The sequence below is a fragment of the Canis lupus genome, chromosome 13 (assembly GCF_003254725.2).
Source record: "Canis lupus dingo isolate Sandy chromosome 13, ASM325472v2, whole genome shotgun sequence".
Taxonomy (NCBI): Eukaryota; Metazoa; Chordata; class Mammalia; order Carnivora; family Canidae; genus Canis; species Canis lupus.
In genome coordinates, this window is record NC_064255.1 from 61,024,749 (window position 1) to 61,049,900 (window position 25,152).

The 25,152-nt window shown below is 38.8% G+C and overlaps 1 protein-coding gene across 7 annotated transcripts in view; it reads left to right on the forward strand.

Annotated features, from left to right (window-relative positions):
• SLC4A4 (solute carrier family 4 member 4) overlaps nt 1–25,152 on the forward strand; it is a 343,745-nt gene that overhangs the window by 211,632 nt on the left and 106,961 nt on the right. For all 7 annotated transcript variants that reach the window (XM_025435827.3, XM_025435826.3, XM_025435829.3 and 4 more), the window contains 5 exons: nt 12,296–12,453; nt 18,791–18,878; nt 21,101–21,255; nt 21,881–22,000; nt 24,109–24,283. In XM_025435827.3, coding sequence (XP_025291612.1) covers nt 12,296–12,453; nt 18,791–18,878; nt 21,101–21,255; nt 21,881–22,000; nt 24,109–24,283 — 696 coding nt within the window. The remainder of the gene's footprint in view (nt 1–12,295; nt 12,454–18,790; nt 18,879–21,100; nt 21,256–21,880; nt 22,001–24,108; nt 24,284–25,152) is intronic.

A 25,152-nucleotide genomic window follows, 5' to 3' on the forward strand; every position in this document is an offset into this window, starting at 1 on the left:
TAAGATAACTCATGCAAATTTCCTGATATCTGGCCTGAACCATTGATTAAAAAATGTTAGTAGGGACACCTGGGTGGCTCAGTGGTTGAGTGTCTGCCTTTGGCTCAGATCGTGATTCCAGGGTCCTGGGACTTAGTCTTGCATCGAGCTCCTCACAGGGAGTCTGTTTCTCCCTCTGCCTGTGTCTCTGCCTCTCTCTCTCTCTGTCTCACATGAATAAAAAAACAAAAAATCTTGGAAAAAATGTTAGTAACCATTAGTATTACTCTTAGTAATATAAAAATCATTATTGAAGGCCATTGTGTCTCTTGGTGATGGTGCTTTCAAATGCGGTTTTATTAAATGGAGATTTGAAATTTTAAATTAAGAGGTAAGTCAACATGCAGCTATTCTCCAAAAGCAGGACTTCTTTTTAAAATTTTCCTGATAAATCCCAGAGAAGAGTAGGACTTTAAGGCACTTTAGTAGGTTTTTTTTTTTTTTTTTAAGAAAACAGTGAATGGTGGCTACTAAGCAACCCAATATAAAAGTTATTTTTTTTCATTGACCTATGTTCCTAAGTTTTAGAACCAGTAAAACCTCTTTGTTTCTCACCAGAGACTTTACGTTTGTTACCACCAAATGGAGCACCTTTTCTGGGCCTTCCGTGGCCTTACCTGTATTTGTGTGGAGTATAAGGACCCTACAACAGAGGTGTGATCACATAGATTCTGGCATTTAACAGACATTTAGTAAACACTGCAAGGCCATGCCCTTATAAGGTGCCAGGGGAACAAAGTGGAATAATACGTGCTTCCTTTTTATTGGCTATTTTATTTACTTTAAAAGTATTTTATTTATTAGAGAGAAAGAGCATGTGCTCAAAAGGAAGGGTTGGGGGGCAGAGGGAGAGGGAGAAGCAGACTCCTCACTGAGTAGGGAGCTGGATACAGGGCTAGATCCCAGGACCCTGGGATCATGACCTGCGCTAAAGGCAGATGCTTAACTGGCTGAGCCTCCCAGACACCCCTCTAGGGTACTTTAGAGCCCTTTATTTATTTTTTATTTTTTAAAAAGATTTATTCATTTATTGGAGAGAGAGAGCAGGGGAGGCAAGAGACATAGGGAGAGACTCCCACAAACAGACTCCCCACTGAGTATAGAGCCACATGCAGGGCTCGATCCCACAACCCATGAGATCATAGACCTGAGCAAAACCAAAAGATGGATGTTTAATGGACTAAGCCACCCAGGTGCCCAGAACCGTTTTCAAAGGTGCTTTTCTAATAAAACTCACAGCCAAGTCCATCAGTGCATGCATTGTGATAAGTGTAATCACAGGCTAGGGCCTGCAGTAGAACAATGTCAGGGAAAGTTGGGGGCCTCGAGGTCAGGCTTACTCTCCTTGTAATTCTTCGGTAGAGTTTGGAGGCATAAGTTGTGTTTAACATCTAAGGGATAGGGTAGGGAGGGCAGGCATCCATGAAAAGGGCATTTCCCATCAGATAGATTAATGAGTATTTCAAGTTTCCTACCTTAATGCATGGAGCAGGTGACCTGCTTATATGTACAGTGAAATTCATGACACAACAAAAAAGGAGGAAAAGTAACTTCTAAAAACATTATCTAACCCAACTAGCACCTGGAGTTTACAGATTCTTGATTTACTTAAATACATTTTAAGGTGCTGTTCTATTTGGATTTTCTACCTTCCTTCTCTCTCTCTGACCCATTTTATTTTTATGTAATTAAATCCTGTTAAGTGCTTTAAAATGTGGTCAATTAAATTTTTTAAAGATTATATAGAGCCTAAACTATCTTAGGTGCTTGACTTTAATGTTCTGTGTAAGAGGCTTAGAAATTTCAGAGCACCATCTTCTCAGTTTTAGGTAGCAAAAATATATATTAGAAATATAGGGGGTTCATAGTCAAGTGCACATAGTATAGTGAAGTGGACAGAGCCTTAAAAGTTAGAATTCATGTCCTAGCTTGGGCATTTAGCTGTAGGAATTTCATAAAGTCCTGCAGTGTCTTGAACTTTAGTTTCTTTTACCTGGAAAATGGTTTAATAATATATTTCTTGTAAGCATGATGTAAGAATTCAAGTAAGGTAGTAAATATGGAAGTATTTTAAAGACTAAATATAAGCATATTGACAGTATGATTTTTTAATGATGTAAGACATAAGAAAATGTGACTAGAGATTTTGACAAGTTAATTTTTAAACTAGGTCAGTACTTGAAATTTCATCCTATTTAGGAAATCAGAACTAATGGATTGTACTTAATGTTATATTTAGTTTAATAGCCATTTGTGAATGTGCTGCTTTGCAGAATCATTTGCATTAATGGTGGTAAGATGTCTGTATTTGGAAGGAAAAATTAGAAAATCAAATTTTCACCCTAAAGGGACTGTTTTCATTTTGTATTTTAAAAAATGGAATAAATGAAAGGGCAAGAGTGTTCACAAAGTAAAAACATGTAGCCACAGAGCCTTTGGCATCTTGTCTTAGTTAATAACTTTGTACTCTTTCTTGTGTATGTATGTTATACACTCTGGAAATCTTGATAATATCATAAATGTTCAGTTCTAGTAACATTAAAAGTGCCTAGATTCTGTAAGTGATCAGACAATTGCTCCTTTTTCTTTTGTTTAGGCCTCTTAGACGTTGGGGCAATAGTTTTTAACTTTAGCCTTTGGAAATATTCTTCTCAATCACAGCTTGAAGATAACCTAAAAGGCAATCAGAGCTTCCATTAAAAAACAAAACAAAACAATGTGTGTAGAAATTATTCCAGTAGCTCTATTACACCAAAAAAGTTCCACAAATTAGCTTAAGGGATGAGTAAAGGATATCTTCATGGAATGGAAAAGTTTTAAGATGATTTTTCTTATGTGGTCTTGAAATAAAAAAGCAATACCTGGTTAAGCTTATGAAACAGTGATTCTTATCTTTTTCCTCCTTCTTCCATTTCCTAGTTGGGCAACCACACAATTGACAAGAAAGAAATGAGATTTAGCAGTGGAGTGCTGGGATATGTTTGAGAGATGATGTTTGTCCAGGCCGTTGCTGTTCAGAAACACCAAACACTTGTCCTCAGTGCAATACTCTCTTTAGAAGATCATCAAGGGAAGTGTGGACACAGAGAAGCAAAGGCCAAGAATCCTTTTATTACTGGCCAAGGCTTTGGCTGCAAACCCCAAAGTACAACCCTGGTGAATTAGGTAGAGCCTTCTGCCTCATCTGGGTAGTTGTAAAGAGCAAAGAAGCAAAACAAGCTCCTTGTACTAGGAAGGAACACAAGAGTAGGCCGCTTTTACACTGGGAACCCTCGGTTACAAAGGCCAGCATAGAGCTTTTGGTGAGGATAACTATTTTCCCCATACCTGGGGGACAGCTGGTGCAGGTTGACTTTTTTTTTTTTTTTTTTTGGATATTTTTTTTTATTGGAGTTCGATTTGCCAACATTTGGTATAACACCCAGTGCTCATCCTGTCCAGTGCCTGTCACCCAGTCTCCCCAGCTCCCCACCCACCTCCCCTTCCACTACCCTTTGTTCATTTCCCAGAGTTAGGAGTCTCTCATGTTTGTCTCCCTCTCTGATTTTTCTCACTCATTTTCTCTCTCCTTTCCCCTATAATCCCTTTCACTATTTTTTATATTCCCCGTATGAGTGATGGACTTTAATTTGACAATTTGAGATCAGCTCGCTTCTTCTCTGTATGTGGCATGAGAGGACTGCTGAAAAATGGGGAGGAGGATGGGACATAGGGACAGTCTTCAATTAACCATAAAGCCAATCCGTAGGCAGTACCCTAGTTCCCAGCCATTACTCCAGGATTCCTGGAGTTTGAGACTAGAAGTCTGCTCCAAGTAATACACGTAGCTCTCAGTAGGTCAAATATATTTCAGAAATTATTCCAGGGATTCATTTTCACAAGGCGACTTTTCATGATCTGCTTATTCATGCCAACACTGTTGGAAGCTAATTTTAACCTAAGGACAGTATACTTAATTAAGTTATATTCACATTGAGTAGTGGGCTATTAATGGCATATATACTAATGGAAGATAAAGGCAGGTGTATATCACCTCAGACATAACACAGTCAGGTAGTCTCCCTGATGTACAAGATAGGAAGAGTGAAGACAAAAGGGAGGTTTACTTTTCATGTTGGAGAACCAAAAAGAATGGAGAAGGAGTAAGCCCCATATTTCTGTTTTTTATATTGCTAGGTATTTTACTGCTGATCTCTTCCAATCTTTACAAAAGCCTTTATGAGTTAGGGCTGTGGAATATGGTTTTGGTTTTTTTTTTAAATATTTTATTTATTAATTTATTCATGAGAGACAGAGAGAGAGAGGCAGAGGGAGTAGCAGGCTCCCTACAGGGAGCCCGATGTGGGACTCGATTCTAGGACCTGGGTTACGCTCTGAGCCGAAGGCAGATGCTCAACCACTGAGCCACCCAGGTGTCCCTGGTTTTAGTTTTTAACTGTCCTTGATTCCCTTTAAGTATTTTGTGCCAAGGGAGAACTACATGTAAGCCAGAGTTGCAATGAAATAATAGTTTATTTATTAAGAAACTCATTGTATAATTATTTTATTAAAGTAAAATATGTGTGTGTGATTTATATATACAGACATATATAAATCATAAATTACTTAATGATTTTTCACATTGTGAGCACATGTGTATAATTGTTACTCAGATTATGAAATAGAACATGTCTAGCATAGTAGATTTTCTTTGTCATGATTTCTTCTCTTATTTTTATTATTTTCTTCTTTATACCTTCTTTGTGTTTCATTTTTTGTCTTATTCTCACTTCATGAGATAATATATTTAGATCATCAAACTGTGGCTTTTTTTCTTTTGCAATATTTGCATTTATGGCCCTGTATTTTACCCAATGCACTGTTCAACTATATTCTACAAATTTTGATACGTCATATTTTCATACTATGAATAATACTGACTTTAATAAGTCAACTATGCATGTTTTAATATTGAAGAAATCTACTTTGTTTTTAAAAATAATTCTGAAATTCTCTAGGTTATAATCAATATTTTAAAAATATTACTAAGTTATTTCAGAGTGTGTCTGATACTTACAATATGTAGCTCTCCTTTGTTTCTAATTTTTTTTTAATCCCTTGGGTCCCAGTCATTTGATTTTATCTACTAGTATGCCTAGTAATTCTGATTGAATGTCAGATAGAATATGTACATTGTAGAGATGATTTGATACTCAGGATGATATTATCTTTCTTCAGTTTGTTTCTTTTGCTTTGGGATGGGCTTTAGGTGTGGGGCAGGTCACCTTAATATTCAGTGTAGAGGTGAACTGATTGGAAGCTGGGTTTCAGTTTCTTTGTGGATTAGTCAATTACTAGTTTGCCCTTAACCTGGGTCTTGTCCTTTAGCGGCCCCAACTAAATGCACGGCATGCTTGTCCATTACTTTGAAACTACTGAAAGCTCTCCTCAATTCTGAGCTCTGCAGCTATTTAAGAATCATTAAATGCCTTTAAAAGGAAATCAGAGCTGAATTTAAGCCTCACCTCTGAGTTTCCTTTTTCAGGGGTATTGGTACCTCAAGTTTTTAATGCCACTGTAACTTTCTGAAGCCTTTAAGCAGATTGCAAAAATTCTTCAGTTTTTCTTGCTGGAAGGGTTGATGTGGTGCAAGCTAGTTTACCAGAGCTGAAAGTGAAGTCTCTTAGAAACATTTTTTAGGTTGGACATTTTTAGTTCGCTAAATACACAGCTCCAGGCCTACAACCACCCACACAGACTCTAAATCCTGGGATTCATAGACTTAAGAGACATGTGTTATGATAGAGAAATGTAGTTGAGCCTATGAAATAGATTCTGAGTCTCCTTGCCTAACCAGCCACATGGATGAAGATGTAGAGTCAGTCGCTCTCTCTCTTTAAATCCATTCACTTGTCTTGCTTAAAAGAGAAAACAGCTTGCTTCTTGTAACCTTCCCATTTAAAAAAAAAGGTATTTGGGCAGCCTTGGTGGCTCAGCGGTTTAGCACCGCCGTCAGCCCAGGGTGGGATCCTGGAGTCCCAGGATCGAGTCCTGCATCAGGCTCCCTGCATGGAGCCTGCTTCTCCCTCTGCCTGTGTCTCTGCCTCTCTCCCTCTCTATGTCTCTCATGAATAAATAAATAAGATCTTAAAAAATAAAGTACCAATGAATTTGTCAAACTCTACTCCATCAAATTGGCCATTTTTCCTCCAAGGCCTAGAGAAAGGGAGTGGCCAGAGGCAGAATCCCCACTCTGGTGAGTGAGAGCACTTTTTTCCTAGTCTAATAGTTAATAGTGTTTGCATATGGTAAATGAATAGATTTATACTCAAGTAGCATAAATAATTTACTAAGATATTGTTTGACCTAGGCATTCCCTCATACTTACTTTTGAGTTCCTTGAATCTTCAAGGTTCTACAGCATGGATATATTCTCCAGAGCCATATCTTCGGCATTGCTCAAGAGTCAACCTCAGTGAAATTAAAATATAGGGTGACCATATAATTTTTGTTTAGCACAAGACACTTTTGAGAATGAAAGAAGGTAATATTAATATCAGGACAGTGGGGTAAACTGGGACTATCATAAAGAAACCGATAGTTATGGTGATCCTACTTTAACACATTTCTTTGCAGTGAAAGGACATGATCCAGGAATGATCTAATGATTTTGAGCTTAGCAAGTGGATTTGGGAAGGAATAAGAGCTAGCAATTTTCAAAGAGATTGGAAGGGAGGAAATCAGCAAGAAGAAGAGACAATAAACTAAGAAGAAAAAGAGAAAGCTAGGAAGGAACCCCAGTAAGAAAGCCAGGAATAAATTCTTTGCCCAGGAAAGCAGGTGGATGTTAGCAAGTAGACATGAATCATTAAGCAGGGTGAATTGAAAATAAGCACAGTTTGGAAGATTAAAATTATTCTCATTGAGAGGAGAAGAGAACGTATGGAATTGGGTAGCACTAGGTATAAACTGTATAAAGAGAAAATATCCTCAAGTTTATATGATTTTTAAAACATCACTTATAGTAAGGACTTTGAACAGCCCATAAGTTCCATTCTAACAGATCGGATTCAGATGACAACTAGGAGTACTCCTGGTTAAAAATGACACTTCCCAACAGATGCACTTATCTTAACATGCGCCAATAAAGGCAGACAAAAAGAAGTAGTGTTTAAATGACTAAGTGGCTGACGAATATTATGATAGTCTGGACCTACTTACCAGGTAATGCTGTTGGTCTGAGGGTGAAAATAAGGATAGTGGAGGGCACAATATTAATCATACAGTCATCCCAGGCAGTTAACACTGGTTAGTAGTTAGTAGTGGGTGCGTATACAAGACCTAAAATCTGCCTTCATAGAAGATGGCAGGAGAATGTAGGACCTGAGTAGAGTATAGAAGATTGACTTTTCAATTAGCTATAGATGATGCATATCACTTGTGCGAGTAACTTTTCTATCACCTCACAGAGCTATCATTGTTTGTAACCTCTCTCTTTCATAATCAGTCCACTTGTTCTGCTCTATCCAGTCATGATCTCCAGATTCTTGGCAAGCTAATACTGTGATCACTAAGTTGTTAGAACACCACTCAGAAAGTAAGGAAGTTTAAGAAATTATAAAAATGAGCCTATATGGCAGAGGGCAAGCCATATCCTTCTGAGTAATTATAGCAAGCTCTTTGGAAGGAAGAAATACAGCTAGTATGAAAGGGATCTGAAATGCACACATCTGGATTCACAGAGTTGTTGATGTTCCAGTTGTAGCTACACATGGCAGCCATTTGAAATCTATTTCTTTGAGATCAAGGTTGGCTAAAGGAATTTGTATTCATTCTTAGTTGACCTTGCATAAAATCCAGGCTGTATATCCCTTAGAGAAGTGACTAGTGATCTATAGGAAAGAAATGTCAAACTTTATCTTGAGAATTCAATCCAGATGAGTGTATTGGGTAATTTTCAACCTGATTTGAAAACCTTAGTCCATTCTTGCTTTCATTATCTGTTATTGTTCTTTTAATTCTGATTATTCTTCACCTTTTTGCTTAACGTTTATAATTTTTTCTTAGAGTTGAGTCTGTCTGTTCTCTGCAGTGCCCACCACCAGGCCTTGAACGTTATAGGCATCCATAAATTTTGAAGAGAATTAGATGAAGTTGAGGGTGGATTTTAAATGGAAAGCGAGAAAATTTGTTCAAAATAACATTTTAAAATCCGTTTTCATATCATAATGTGCCTTATTTATCTCCTAATGGGAGATAAAGCATTTCTAGGCATCTAGGCATAGTCAAGGCTCTGAGAGTTTCTGTGCTACAGAAACATTTAATCTGAGATGCCTGGGTGCCTTAGTGGTTGAGCATCTGCCTTCGGCTCAGGGTGTGATCCCAGAGTTCTGGGATCGAGTCCCACATCGGGCTCCCTGCAGGGAGCCGGCTTCTCCCTCTGCCTATGTCTCTGCCTTCTCTGTGTCTCTTATGAATAAATAAATAAAATCTTTGAAAAAATATTTAATCTTATTTAACTTAGTATTCCTCAATTTATTTGACTAATACATTTTTGCAAAGGGTCTGGACTCTTCAGTAGACAGGAATTAATTTAAACCCAACATGGAATTTTCTGGCTACATAAGAAGTTAGAATTCTTGATGAGTTCACAGAATGGAGAAGCTGCAGGGCCTCAGGACTTGGAACTTGGGACTCAGCAATCTCTCTTTTCATCCATTTTTCTCTCCTGCTTTTGTCTGTTACCTTTTGGGTGCTGACCTCATTCAATCCTAGTGTGGACAGTCCCATGACAGGCCCTTTCAACATGGAGGGGAAACAACCTCAGGTAAAGGGAAAGTGTTGATTGTTATACAACCCAAATATTGGTAAATATTAGTTTCTCAAAAGGATTTGATTCCTGCCTGAGTCACACATCCATCCCTTGGACCAATCACTCTTATCAGCGCAGGAATTTACTAAGATTGGCCATATCTAGGCCTTTTGTCCATTTAGATGGCCTGGTCAGTGATTATGTCCAGAACCTTTAAGAGAGGAGTTTAACCAGCTTATTGGGAAGAGCAGAAATAATAACCACCATTCATTCATTCATTCACTCACTCATTCATTCAACAGATGTTTATTCAACCTTTCTCTTCAGGCACTTTTCATGGCATTAGAGATACAATACTGAAGAAAATAGATGGATTTTTCTACCTTCATGGAACCTATACTCTATGGGGAGTCAGATAATAATGATGATAAGTAAAACATGGCATGTTTGACTATGAAAAGTACAGAGAAGGAAAAAATAAAGCAGGGAAAAGAAGTAAAAATAATTACCTGCCTAACTTGATAGAGCAAAGAGTCTGCTGAACAGAATGGAAAATAAAATCAGATTATTATAGAGCTGTTGGTAATGAGAACTCTCCAGAAAGAACCTGAGGAAGATGATTGTAGCAGTGATATTTTATTAGGCATTTGTACCACTTAGCCATACTGTACTCTGTGTTGATAGAAAACAGTTTATTACTGCAACTTCCTTAGGTGATAATAATAGTTTTGGCAATTTGATGTTTTTAGACCCTTCCCATGGCTGCTCTTTCACTATTTATAGAATCAAACAGATTTTTTTTTTTAAATATTAACATTTCTTGGAGGACTAATGGTATAAACTTTGGAAAATTCCTTACTGCTTAGAAGTGGTCATGTTCCTAAAACATCTAAATATCTTGCCTTTGCTTTTTTTTGTTTGTTTCCACTAAATTATTAACCCTGATGTACTTGCTTTTTGCCTTACAGTTTTCTTCTTATATGAAGTGCTAAATTAAAGAAAAAAAATTCTACAAAGATGCTAGTGAAAGTGATGGAATTTTAGGGCTCACGTCTCATGTCACTTTATTTTCCCCAATTAAAAACTCTGTAAATGGGGGCATCTAGGTGGCTCAGAATGTAAATCATGTGAGTCTTGATCTCAGGGTCATGAGTTCAAGCCCCACATTGGATGTAGAGCTTACTGAAAAACAAAAAGAAAAGAGAAAGAAAACTCTGTAAGTAGAAATTGTTAGGGATCCCTGGGTGGTGCAGCGGTTTGGCGCCTGCCTTTGGCCCAGGGCACGATCCTGGAGACCCGGGATCGAATCCCACGTCGGGCTCCCGGTGCATGGAGCCTGCCTCTCCCTCTGCCTGTGTCTCTGCCTCTCTCTCTGTCTCTCTCTGTGTGGCTATCATAAATAAATAAAAAAAATAAAAAAAAAAAGAAATTGTTACTATAACCTCTATAACGTTTTTTTTTAATTAATGGAGAAAATTGAGTCATGTCTGCAACTTCCCATCCCAGCAGTAATCCATGGCAAAAAGTACTGAATTCACTGGTAACTTTTGACCTAAGGGGAAGGGCATTTATATTAATATTAAGAATATATCAGAGGTCTGTGCCTTTCATGTGGTCCTGCAGAATTCTCATCTCCAACATCCACAATTATTGAATGTTTTCTTTGAGCTGTGGGAGGTGTTTCCTACTCACTGAAGAGTGCTTGAATAGGCACTCTTCTAAGTGGGAATTGGAGAAGGCAAGGAGAGGGACGAAGAATACCTACAGGATAAGCTTTCCAAATAACTGTAAGAAGCAACTTTTACTCCCCAAGAAAACCACTTTATACCTTTACTCCTCTCAAATTCCCATATGCCCTTCCCCTTTCCTTCATCAGCTCACTTTTCAGTTATCCTTTCCATAGTTCAGGGTTGCTTGAGCTGTTTTTGTGTTTGTCCCCTGTGTCTTCTACAACAGTAATATGTCTCATTAATAATCCAAAGTGTTAGCACACTTGCCATTTAAAAGAAATTCTCTATTTTATGTTTTCCTTTACCTGTATTCCTATTCCTTGCCTTTTCTTGGTAGCAACATTTCTGAAAATAATTATCTCTGCTACCTGTCTCCACTTCTTCACTTCCCATTCTTCACTGGGCACTGTGGTGTCTACTGTAACTGCTCTTGTCAAGATCACCCAGCACCTTCCTCTTGACAAATTCATTGATTCATTCTTGTTTCTCATCTTATTTGAACTTTCAGCAGCCTATGACTCAGCTGTTATACTTTCATCATTGAGCCCTTTCTTCACCTGATTGTTGGCATATCTTGCTTTTCCTCCAACCTCACTGGCTGCTCTTTGAGGATGTCCTCTGCCTAGATCTCCTCCCATTCCTATAAAGATAAAATGGCCCTGGATTTAATTCTTATCCCTCTTTTCTACATTCAAGATGTCATTTGTCTCATGGTCTTAAATTCTGTTTACGTGGTAATATCTTCTAAATGTGTCTTCCTACTACACCTTTCCACCTGGATTTTTAGTAGGCAAGTCCCACCTAAAACATCCCAAACTCCTTACCATGGCTTGCAAGGCTCTTACCACCTGCCCCCACCACCACTACCTACGTAACTTCTTTTGCTATTTCCTCTTCTTTTCTTTTTTTTTTAAAACATTTTATTTATTTATTCATAGAGACACAGAGAGAGAAAGAGGCAGAGACACAGGCAGAGGGAGAAGCAGGCTCCATGCAGGGAGCCTGATGTGGGACTCGATCCCAGCTCTCCGGGATCATGCCCTGGGCTGGAGGGGGCGCTAAACTCGCTGAGCCACCCGGGCTGCCCTCTTCTTTTCTCCTTTAGCTCCCACTACACTTACCTTCTTATTATACCTCACTCTCTTTTTTTTTTTTTTTTTTTTTTGCCTCAGAGCCTTTGCACTTGCTGTTCCCTTTGCCTAGAATTCTTTGAGATCTTTGCATGGCTTGTCCCCCTATCCAATGTAAGATGTACTTCTTCAGAGGCTTTCCCTGACCACCCTGTCTAAAATAATACCCTCTAACCTGTTTTATTTTTCCTTCATAGCACTTCTCACTACTTTAAATCATATTTTATTTCTCCCCTGGTGAAAAATGACCCAAGGAATATAATTTGTTGATCTATCCCTGTGTCCCTAGGGGTTAGTTGGGTCAATTCCTGGCTCATAGTAGACTCTCAACATATGTTTATTGAGTGAGTGAATAAATAAATGAATTGTTTTATACATAAACATTGTTTTATATGTAAGTCATGTGACTGTATCCTCAATATTTTTGAATTCAAAGTACAGAGTAATGTTTATTATAATAGAATGATTAAACATAATAGAAAAATGGCTAGCTAGAGCCTGTTGTGTATTGACTCATATAAAGGAATTTTCTTGAGTGATATATGCAGTGTTTCTTGTTTCCTTCTCTGGAAATAAGTTGTGTTTTCTGGGTTCTTCCCATGCAGCTGAAGAATAAGTTCATGAAAAAACTGCCACGTGATGCAGAAGCCTCCAACGTGCTTGTTGGGGAGGTTGACTTCTTGGATACTCCTTTCATTGCCTTTGTTCGGCTCCAGCAGGCAGTCATGCTGGGTGCCCTGACTGAGGTCCCTGTGCCCACAAGGTAAGCTGCTCCCTGACCTGCTGGGGTCTACAATGTGCTTATAGGGAAGTCTTGGCTAGACAATCAATAGAATAAGGATACATCATATTGGAAAGGTTTAATCTAAATAATGATTTAGCGTATTTTTATGCTATCAAATCACTTGGCACTGGTATATTAATTATAATAATTAATTGGGTCACGTGCTAGTTTGTTCTTAGTATAACTAAGAAAACTTAGTTAATTCTCACAATAATATATATTTTTTAAAGTTTATTTATTTTAAGTAATCTCTAGACTCAATGTGGGGCTTTAGCTCACAACCCTGAGATCAAGAGTTGCACGCCTCTCTGACTGAGCCAGCCAGATGTCTCTCTCATAATATTTTTAAAGTCTAAACTATAGGTGTATGGATTTTATAGATGAAGAAACTGAGTCTGAGAATTTAAGGAACTTGTCCAAGGTAGAGAAGTTTGTAATCTTAAGGTTGACATCATAAAATTATCATGTGACTAGGAACTTTTTTGGGGGGGTGCTTTTTGTGGGTCCAGTGCAAGGACAGGTAACTTCTCTCTCTTTCAGGTTTCTCAGATGAGCAGGAAGGGCTGTGAGTCCTCCTCAGTGATCTCAGATGGTCTTGGCATAATAAACTGACAGAGACACAGGGACCCAGGTTTGCTTTGAGCCAAGTTAAGGAAAATCAGAACATTATTATGGCCTCCTGATTCATAGATTACAGGCTATTTTTTCATCATATGGATATTTTCTCCTTATTTTTATATTTCTTAGACACTTAAATTAAGAATGATACTAGTCACTAGTCACTGGACAAATGGCAGAGGAAAGGAAATGCTCATGGATTATTCAATTAATGGGATCGTCATGATTTGTGTTTTCTATAAGTTAGTTGTTCACTTGAAAACATTCCAGCAGAGCTTTGCAGTTCTATCTGAGCAATCACCTGGCGAACTGCTAGCTGACTCAGATCATGGCTGAGGTCCAGCTCTTGTACCCCTTTGGCTTTGTTTATGTCTCTTTGGACTAATTTTGCTGGGGCTTGAAAGAAAAAAGCATGCCAAGAGGTGCTAAATTGCTCTTGCATTTTCATTTTTCTTACACTTTTTCTCTCGAAGCTACAAGTAAAAAATATTTTAAAGGGCTTTTTATTTAACAATAACATGAGTTCATTGAGTAGCAGATCATGACTGTTTGTGTATCCCTCTTATCATCTGCTCCTGTCTGGCTCATTCTTTTCTTCTGTACAGGAGAGCATTACTAGCCTAGAGGGTAAAACACAACATCATTTGAATTAGCAAAAGGAGCCTGGCAATTCAAGGAAATGTAATTCAATAATGTCATAAAACTACTTCAGGGCAATAATCTGGACAATATACCCAAGCATGTAACATTTTTCCGGGAAACAGTTTTATCCATTTGCTGTCCTCTGGGCCAGTGCATGCTATAATCACTGAGTAGGGAGCCTCATTAGCCTTTGTGTGTATGAGTGATGTGGGGCCATTTACAGTGGCTGCATCCTGCGAAATCCAATCAAGGAAATCCCACAAGGAATGTGGTGGGCAACGTGGAGGACTGCCTCTGTACTCAGCAGTGTGCTTTCACGCACTGCCCTGTTGTACCGCAGGGAGACTTGGGAAGTTTGTTTTTGTGGACATTTGGCAACGGTCACTTTTCTTTTAGAAGGTGGAAGAAAGCTATGCTCTGATATTTAGTATTGTTATTGTTGCGATTTATAATAAGCAGTATTACTGCCATGCACCTCTTATGAAGCACGGATCTAGCAGCTGCCCGTGTGTAGTGTCCACAGGTTTCTCTGTTTACCCTGTAATGGGCTAAATGTACTTGAGCTTTGTGCCTGCACCTGGCCTAGTGCCAGCTGGGTGGACGTTATCTGCTTAGGGTCCCTTCTTGCCACCCACGTGAAGGCAAACTGTTCTTTGCTATTTGATGACTTGGTAGGATGTGCTGATTTTTCCCAGCATCTTGCAGACATTTTGCTCGCCATCATCTTTTATCTGTCCCCAGAGGTGCCACTTCTCCATACTTCTGAGTGATGTAGGGGATGAGTATTATTACTCCTATTTCACAGGTGAGAGATGGTGGCGAAAGGAGGATTCATAATCAGCACTAGAAATAGAACTGCAGATTTCTGACTCTGAAGCTAGGCTTTAGGGAGGATCTGAGGAGCTACTTAGAATGGATTTAAACAAAATAGAGTTTTCCCATGAAGAAAAATAAAAGCCCCTGATCAGTTTGTTTTTTTTTCTGATTTTGATTTTCACATTTAAGACCAATATTTAGTCAGTAAATTCTAGTCCCCTGAAAATGAGAATGTTTACTCCTTTCGTATCACTGTAAGTTCATATGTATTTTATGTTATAAATGATGATTTGCCTGAAAGAAGCAGTTTGTGCATAATTATCGAAACCATAGAAAATCTAACCATTAGAGGGATTGAGATGGAAGTCCTGCTGGTTCAAGTCTGTCTTGTCCCACAGTCCAGTGGCCAGCTGCTATTTACTGTATGTAACGTGGTTGTTTCTGGTGGGTTTGTGGTCCTCACGCATCTATAGTGGAAGCTGCAGTTTAGCCATGATTTCCAAAGCCGCTAAATATGAATAATGGCTTATTTGATTCACTGCTGTTTTGAGAGCTGGGAGTAAAGGATTGGTGCATGCTGAGTTTATTCTAGAAATAGCTGTGATATATCAGGAAGGAGGAGGGTGCATATCCTTTCTGAAAAGATCGAGTGGTTTAGGAAGGCTTGGCTCTTCTTCTGGTATTATGCTCTGATTCTGCCTGTAATTATTTTGTGAATGTGAGTATAGTCCATTGGTTCCGGACAGAGATCATCTGGTACTTATTTTCATTATGGAGAATGCTAGAGGCATCCTCCTCAGGCATAATTAGTATGTGAAAAAGCTCACAAGTGTAGAGGAGCCTCATGATGATTCTTGAGACAGCTAGCACTGTTAAAAATTCTATGACTTTGTTTCCAGTTATGAGTGAATAAAAAGAACTCAATAACATAAATTAATTTCGTTTCCCCAGCTGTCAACATGGTCTGTGCCCTTCCAGCCACACGAATGTGATATTTACCCCAATTTGTTAATAAAGAAAAAAGCTTCTGGTCAAAAATAACATCTGTCCATTGACAAAAAACAGCTTGGGTCATGAAAGGAGTTTTCAGTATGTTATAAAAGCTGAGTTTGGCAAGACGTACTTCTATCATGAAAGTTGTAGCAGCTTTTGCTTCTTCAGGGTTAAAGGGGAAAGAACATGTTTCAGGCAGAGGGAACTTCAACTTCCCTCTATTCTGTGTTGCTAGTTTTCTAGATCCCTCATCTCCGTTTCAACAATGCAATCCAAATTAGGGGCTTTTTAAGGGTTTCTGTTCCTATAGGTGAAGTTCTTGACCTGAGGTGATGTTTCCTTCTACCTATAGATAGAGGCCAGATTTCTTCTCTGGATCATTTTAAAGGGTTGAATTTATCAAATGGTTCCTGACTGGAGTAATGGGAAAATTTCCCTGATATGATTTTATTTCTATTTGGTACCATTAAAGAATAAACATAAGTGTTAATAAATACTTATTATATATGATATATATGTGGTTATCCAGGAAAGAGAAACTATACCTTGATATCTGAAGTTACTGTAACAATGTAATTCTCATAAATTGGGTTTATTGCTGTAATATCTATTCTAGTCACTATTAGTCTGCTACTTTCATTCATTCTTTGGTCCTATTTAGCAGAGACCAGAGTAGATATTTACAGAAAATGAATGCCCTCCTCTCACAAGGCTTTAAGTTAGAGGCTCCATTACTCTATCAGCCCTTGGGATAGTTACCCATCCTCTGCCAAAGTTTATATTTGAGGACCACTGATAACTGAGCGTTTGTCTCACTTTCTAACAAGATAGTACTTTGGCTTTGTTGCCATATAGCCAACCTGATCATTAATTCGTGTGTCAGTTGAGAAACGTGTATTTCCATAATGTGTATTTGTAAACCATAATCGTGATGAAGATGCTAGGGCAAGGTGGGAAGAGGTACAGGGTGGTTCTGAAAAGTTCTTAGATACTATGCCTTACTGAAAAACTAATATTTAGACACATTAAAATAACAAAAAAATGGTGGGTAAAGGCAACCCATGATTCAAAATGTGTCCAGTAAAGGATCCAGGTGTTGCATATGTTCTCTTGCTGCACCACATCTGCCCGCTTTGCCTAAAAACTATGTTCTTACTAAGTGCCCTGTCTGAGAGCTGGCCATTTCTCGACAGGCAAATAGGATTGAGAAATGTGGCCAGTACTGTAGGTGCTCCTTATGCTCCTTAATTGGATTTATATTTTGCTTTAGTGGTTAAATGTTTTTTGCTTATGTTGCACTCAAATCAGACATCAGTCATTTTAGTAAAGTACATTTTAGTGTCATAAAGAAGCACTTTATAATACTTGAGGTAGTGGTATATAATTTAGGTCCAGCTTCAAACAAGGAAAAATTCTAGTTTCAGTTGAACTTCACTATTAGAAGAACTAAAATCCACTTTTAATAATGACTTCCTTCATACTTGAACAGACTTTCATGCCTGCTGGTTGCTTTTGCTTTTTCATCTACTGTGGTAACACTTAAAAGTGAGTGTGCCGCCTCATGCCAGAACTGGTTTCTAAGCAAATAAGTATTGAACAGTTTTATGGTTATTCAGGTTTAAAATTGAAGCATTCAAACTTTAAGTAATTTTCTTACATTCTTAGTTTCTGGTTGTTTTCCTTTCCTCTTCAGATTGAATTTTATAATGAAAAAAAATTATTTATTCAAGGACCTTTTAGAACAGACCCTAACACTTTGGAGAGAGTACTTGCTGTCAACCCATTTTTTATTTAAAGAGAGGTATATAAATAAATGAGTAAAAAGAAATTTTATTAAGCAAGTCCCATAATAACCCTGGTCCCATAAAATTTCACCTAAGATTTCTTGACCCAGCTAAGCATCAACATCTTTCACCAAGGTGACCTATGGGAGTCATAGGTTGGGAAGGCAATATTAGGCAGAATTGTTTGCTGAAAAGAACAGGACGTGAGAAGGCCTATCTACTCTCTCTCATTTACTAGGCACAATCTTTGGCTCATCCCTTGATCTCCTTGAGTCTCAGTATCCTCGCCATTAAACTGGAATAGGATACCTGTCCTTATTGCAAAAGAGTATATGGAGTTTAAATGAGCTGATGAGGGGGATCCCTGGGTGGCGCAGCGGTTTGGCGCCTGCCTTTGGCCCAGGGCGTGATCCTGGAGGCCCGGGATCGAATCCCACGTCGGGCTCCCGGTGCATGGAGCCTGCTTCTCCCTCTGCCTATGTCTCTGCCTCTTTCTCTCTCTCTCTCTCTCTCTCTCTCTCTCTGTGTGTGTGACTATCATAAATAAATAAAAAATTAAAAAAAAAATAAATGAGCTGATGAATACGAAATGCTTTGCAAGCTTTAAAAAGCTGAGCAAATGTGATGTCATCATTTTTGATGCTCTTATTGTCTCCGTGTTAGGTAAGACATGATCATAAGCAAGGCGGATATGTATCCAGTGTTGCCTTTTATATATTGTTTCTTAATCAGTTACTGGGTTTCTTCCTCTCTTGTTGAGACACAAACCTAAGTGGGGATGAGGCTCGTTACTGCAAATTCCAGGACCTCCTTACTGTGGAGCAATGCGTGTACATTATCAAGAAAACAAGTTTGGAAAGGAAAATGAGGACACTCACAAAAGAATTTTAACTGTCTGTGAATGATGCTTTATTTTGAATTTCTCTCATATTTCTCTCTCTTTACTTTGGCTGTCAGCATGTGGCTTACTTGTAGAGGACTTGCTTTTTGCTGACTTCCAGTCACTTGTGAGCAGAAATATTTCTTAAAAATATGGAGAGAATCATTTGTCACTGCTCATATTGAATAAGGAAAAGTCAGAGAAATCTGAAGATGTACTAAGTCTTTCTGGTTACTGTACTTAATGGGTTTTCTCCAAAGATTCTGAAAGTCAGTAGAAATGGAGAGAAAAGAAAATTTAGAAAAAAAGATTGAATGACTCCCAAAGTGAAGTTCTCTTGCTCAGTGAGAAACTTCTCAGGGTTTCCATGGTAAATTCTTTCTTGCCTCCAAAGAAACAACAATTTGTGTTTCACTGTAGTGTGAAAGACCATCTTTTGTGTTACCGAGAATATTACCTTTGTTTTAAAGATGAATTCTAGACTTATACTGTTTAAAAACTAGGATAGATGTGTCTCAGGTTAATGTATATTAACTTTGATGAAATGTGTTTTATAGCTTTTGCTTCTTTCCTCTTCCTTTAGGTTCTTGTTCATTCTCTTGGGTCCTAAGGGGAAAGCCAAGTCCTACCATGAGATTGGCAGAGCCATTGCCACCTTGATGTCTGACGAGGTAGGCGATCTGGAACATGGTGATCTGTGAATGTTCCACTTGTATAGTTTTCATACTGTGAATTGGCTGTCACAATTTATTCAGCTAGAATTATGTGGTTACCAGCCTTCTTTATGACATGAGGCACAGCTTTCTTGGCAGATGAGCTGATATCTGCACAGGTTTTCAAAAAATAAATTTTATGTTGGAATAAAATATGGTTTCCTTTCTTTTTCTAAGCATTTGCAATTCTTAAAACTGACATATGTTAAATATTCTTTAAAAAGTTCAAATCACTGTATTAATTTAAACTTTATCTCTTAAAATGTTTTATATATTCATTCTGGGAGTGCAAGCATCCATATATCATATTGTTTCAGAAATAATGGGTTCTATAAAGTAATGCATAATAAAATGAATCATGCATTTTTTCTTAGATATCAGAAAGTACCTGTTTTTTATGGTCTTCTTATCTTGCAGGAAAGAATTCTACACACTCTAAAATGCATTAGCAATTGTTACTGCAGAGTATCTAGTACTTTGGCAGCATAACCTTACTCTCATAACAGCTTGAATGTTGTTACACACATTCTAGATATGATGAAACCCTTAACCCTAGTCTCAGTAGGAGAAATACAAGTAGGATATGGGATCACTGATTTCTGCCTCTGTGTCTTTTTAGCTTACTGTTTCCCCAAATGTTTTACTTTTGCTTTATTACTTGAATTGTTAGCTTCTCCAAGTGCTAAGTGGAGAATAGGGCATTTAGTTCTGGAAGTTCTTTTTGGTGATTATTCAGATGGTTACTTAACGTGGGACTGAGAGCGTTGATGCATAGCTTTGCTGGTTTTCCCCCTTGAGGCAACAAAACATCTCAGGGGGCTCTTTGATTTATTTTTGTGTGTTTATATTTTCTTAAAAAAAAATCATTCCTCCTAAGATGTAACAATTAGAAATGCTTTAAGCTCTAAGTGACAGAAAATCCTGTTTTATAGTGGCTTAAACTACTTGGGGTTTGGGTTTTTTTTTTGCTCACATATCAGGAAATTTGGAAGTAAGTAAGTTACTAGAGTTGATTTAACTTAACTGCTTATGATAATCAAGAGCCAAGGCTCTTGCTTGGTGGTCTTAAGGTGGCTACTGCAGTCAGCTCTAGCCATCATCCCTTCTGTATTCAAGGTAGGAAAAAGGGGGCAGGAATGTAAGCTGTATTTGTCTCTTTTAACAGGTATTCTAAAGGTTTCCAGACAGCTTTTTTCTTTTATCTCATTGGTCAGAACTGTCAATCCTTATCTGCCTGGGAGGCTGGAAAAGTGACCCTTTGACTTTCCAGCCTCTCTTGTAGCTGTACCCGCCACAGATGAGGTGCTGGCACTTTGTGCTGCCCTACTCTCAATCTCTTAACCCTCAGACCATTACATGTTATTTGTTTGACAGCTTTTAAAAATTCTTGTCGAAGACAAGAGATTTAGTAGATGATCTTTAAGAATGTTAAGCAGGAGCCATCTTTTCTCCTAGAGACCAAAGAATGAGGTATGAAAAGGTAGAAAGGACTTGCAGATCATCAGCTAGGTTAGAAGACTGGAATGATTGGCAAAGAGGATTATGTATATACATTCTGGAAACTCCTTCTTTGGATATCCATATCAAAGACATGAAGCATTGCTACCATGGATGGTTTAGTTACTGCCTTGTTTAAAAGGTTAGACAGATGATCACCTGCTTAAAGCCCTTTGCTTTTTGTGTTACCAGTATAACTTAGATTTTTCTTCATTTGATAGCTAGCATTATTTGTGTGTTTGAGAGTTGCAATGTTGGGGTCTTATTAACCCTATCTTAACACTCAGCTTGAACTTTTCCTTTTTGATATACCAGCAATGGTTTGTCCCAGTCATTTTCATTTCAGAGAATGACTTGTATATTTCTCCAAACCATTTACATCTGGCTTCCACAGCAACTATAGCAGTAATGGCACATGCCAGTGAGAGCTGAAAGGCAATGTTGTGTTACAGTATTGATTTAAAAAAAAAATATATATATATATATAAAAGAAACACAGCTGTTTTCTCATGCCTCTACTTATGTTCTTTGGGTTCAAAATCAGAATACCAAAATAGTTTGGGACAAGCTGATAGGAAATATGAGAATATGATTATATTAAATATATATTAAATATTAAAGTGGCTCGACATGCTGTGAGGCATGTAGAGAGTTCTCTTGTTGGATCTCTTATTATCCTCTAGGTGTTCCATGACATTGCTTATAAAGCAAAAGACAGGCAGGACCTGATTGCTGGCATTGACGAGTTCCTGGATGAAGTCATTGTCCTTCCACCTGGGGAATGGGATCCAGCAATCAGGATAGAGCCTCCTAAGAGTCTTCCATCATCTGACAAGAGGTAAATTATCAGGCAATTGGGGTGTTTCATCCATTAGAAGGAGGCTGTATTCAGAAAAGGAAATGGGGTCACGTGACTATCCTAATACTGTGTTTTCAGGTTCCCATTTAACTTGATGTATTCTCTCAAATGAATCACATATGTGCTTTGGTTTGACATTTCGTTGACACTGTAAAGTGAATGTTGTATGCTGTTATATTCTTCAGTGATTGCAAATTAGAGATCTCAGATTATGATATTGGGATACATTATAGATTTTTGGAGGATGTGTTGGGGACTTTCCATACATAAAGAAAGATTGGTTTACCCAAGAGGAGTCCCTATAGATTTGAGAGGCTATTGGGTAAGATAATTTTGGAGAAGGCATTTTTTTGAAAATCTGTTAATTTTCAAGTGAAACAGTGTACCCCTTGTACAGTATACAACACATTCAGCCTTTTATTCAACAGTCACTGTCTTCCCTCCAAGTAGAACACTTTAAGAGTTGTCTGGTAGGGTGGCAGAAGGATGTAATGATCTTTCTCCCAAAGGTTTTCAGTCCGTCTCTTCATTAGTGCATGACACAGCCAAGAAGCAGATGAATAAAATGAACTAATATTCTCTTGGGCTCTGTTGTCTTGCTTAGAAAGAATATGTACTCAGGTGGAGAGAATATTCAGATGAATGGGGACACCCCCCATGATGGAGGCCACGGAGGAGGAGGAGGGGGACACGCGGATTGTGAAGAATTACAGCGAACTGGACGGTAACTGATGGATTCTTTTGCCATTCATGATGAGGAGCTATTTGGATCTTAATTTCCTTTCATTTTCCTATCAGCATTTGACTCACTGGTTTGTGCATTTGTTCAGCCAGTGTGTGTGTGTGTGTGTGTGTGTGTGTGTGTGTGTGTGTGTAGATTAGTTGCAGGGGTGGGGGTTGGGGTGAGGGATGCAACAGTAACTTAAAAAAGCCCTTGCATTTTTGGGTCTTCCTTGGTAGTAGTGGGAGACAAACAATGAGAAAATGAACAAATGTGATGATTATCTGAGGAAAACTAAAGCAGAAGTACAGAGTTTGGCGATGGGAGGAAGGTATTCCAGTTTAAATAGGTCCAAGAAGGCCTTATGAAGAATTGCAGCATTGAGGAAAGTCCTGAAGGAGGTGGAGGAAGACCCAGAAGCTGTGGAGGTGGGGATAGGGGACAGCAAAGTGCCTGGTATGTGCTAGGTTGGCGTCTAGGCCATGAAGTGAGGGAAGAGGTGCCCGAGAGAAAGTTAGCAGGACTGCAGGTGGTGTGAGTGAGTGGCGGGAAGGCAGTCATGTGCCAGTCTTCCCTGTTTGGCTTCTGTGATCCCATCCTTTCCCTGGACATTTACATGCAAGTGGGTAACATGTTACAGAAATGAGGAACTCTCAGGTGATGGTCTCCTGAGCCTGCAGTTGGAGAGTCAGGTTTCCCAGATTGCCTTTGTAAATCTCTTAAGTAATATTTTAAATAGGATGCTTGTGTTATGAAGATAGTCCTTTTTAAGGACATTGAGGGTTTTTTGAAAGCACCAAGCCTATGTTTTTTTAATATGCAGTTAAATCTGAATGAAATGATTTTATTGCTCTGATACCCACTTGGGTTTCTCTCTGACATTAAAGGCACATTATTTCTCTCCCCTTTTTTCTTAAAGAATAGAGAACATAAAACCTCTCCCCCTATTTTTGTTCTTAATAGTTCTTTACAAACTATTTTTAATAGGAATATCCTTTTCCTTTTCTATAGATATGAGTTCTGGGATTCAGCTCTTATTTAATCAGGCTGGACTTTCATGCTTATATAGTTCACTTTTTTCCTGAATGCACTGCGTGTGTACAGCATGCCCAGTCCCATGCTCAGCCCCGTGCATACTGAGAAAACTGCAGTGGGGCACCGAATGCAGCGAGGGCCAGCAAGCCTTCCCGCCACCATCTTCTCTCAGCCCCAGACACTCCGGATAATGTATGATAGCCTACGGTAGAAATCTGAACTCTGAGTGGAAGGTCAGAACTGCAGAGAGCTGCTGAGTTCTGAGGGAGGACCACCTACGCAGCAGGAAGGGCGTGAGGAAGGCTGAGATGTGACGTTTGGTTGGGAGGGAGGGAAGTTGACTGATGCACAAACAAGACCACTGACTACCAATGTGCGGAATGGGGCCGAGCTTGCAGTGCTCTTCCACCACGTACCGGCACAGCTTCCTCCCTCATTCCTTCGGAACTTATCCCAGAGTCACCTGCTCGGGAGGCCTGTTCTGGCCACTCCGATATATTCAATATTTGCTTCTCTAGCACTTAGTAGCCCACTTAATTTTTCCCTTGATTTTTAGCGCCATGAATTTGACTCATATGGGCTGTCACCCATGTAGAAAGTGGAATCCCTGAGGGCAGGTGTTTTTGCCTGTGTGGTTCACTGTTGTGTCTTCAGCACCTGGAGTAGTGCTGGGCATATCGCAGGTGCGTAGTAAACACTGGTAGAATGATGAGTGGGGCTGAAAAGGAAACTGTGGCAAGATTATAAAGGGCCTTCCATGCTTGGCTCTCACATGTTTGGATGTTTTTCTTCAAACAGTGAGAAATTTTCATTCATCTACACAATTCGCTCTCATCTAGAAACCAACTGTCTGTTCTTTAGGGAATGTGACACCCAATTTAGTGACCAAGACAGAGACAGATCGAAGCAAATGTATTGTTCTACAGTTTTCTGGTTTTATATCCAAAGTGGTTAAGCAGAGCTTGTTGATTCAGACACTTTGAATACAAATTCTTTGTGGCTTAATAAGTTATCTCATGGTTAATTTGATGTCAGTTTGTTTTACATTGTCACATTTTTGCTTTCTCCCTACCCAGGTTCTGTGGTGGACTAATTAAGGACATAAAGAGGAAAGCACCATTTTTCGCCAGTGATTTTTATGATGCTCTAAATATTCAGGCGCTTTCAGCAATTCTCTTCATTTATCTGGCAACTGTAACTAATGCTATCACTTTTGGAGGACTGCTTGGGGATGCCACTGACAACATGCAGGTGGGTTTGGTTTGGGGGAAGACACAAATAGTACAGCCCAGATTGCCTTCCTCACCCCTATAGCTCAGCTAGAAGCAGATGGCCTTTCAGTTACTCAGCGTGATTTTCTTTCTTTTGCTGGATGCTGCATTTTACTTTGCTTCTGGCCTGCTGCTATATTTCCAGCATTTTAGTAATTACAAAAATAGCTCGATGAAATCTGGCTTGAGTCACAAGTGGGGAAAAGAAGGGAAGGAAATGAGGATATACAATTCTATTTGGGCAAAAGCGTATCAGCTGCTTTAATTTTGTGCAGGGCACCAGGTTTAGCTCTTCTACTTACTACCTTGTGTGCGCGGACCATATTCTGTGAAACTTGATGAACACACTCTTTCTGGGAATGCATGATTAGCTTCATTTTACACATGAGCAAACAGTCATCAAAAAATTGAGTGATTTGCTTGAGGTTGGATTTGCATATCTATCAGTAGAACTCAGCTTTAAGGAATGTAAGTTAAGAGTTGTTTCTCCTGTTCTTGAATCTGCCTGTCATTAAGCTGTAAAGACCCTGGCCTGACTTATTTTGTACGAAGCACAGTTTGTTGGTTACTCTGCAGGTGCTATTTGTCTTCCTTTTGTGTCAGTAACAGCTAAAGTTTTAGTGCTAGAAAGGATATTTTGGATGCCTTCTATCCATCAGAAAAATATAAACAAAGCTAAGAAAAAATAAGCATTGTGCTAGGTGCTGAATATAGGGTAGTGAGTGAACGTGCTATTTTTGTTAAAGGTTTATTTATTTGAGAGAGAGAATGAGCGAGCATGGGTGGGGGGCGGGGCGGAGAATTTTCAAGCAGACTCCCTGCTGAGAACGGAGCCCTGAGACCCAGGAG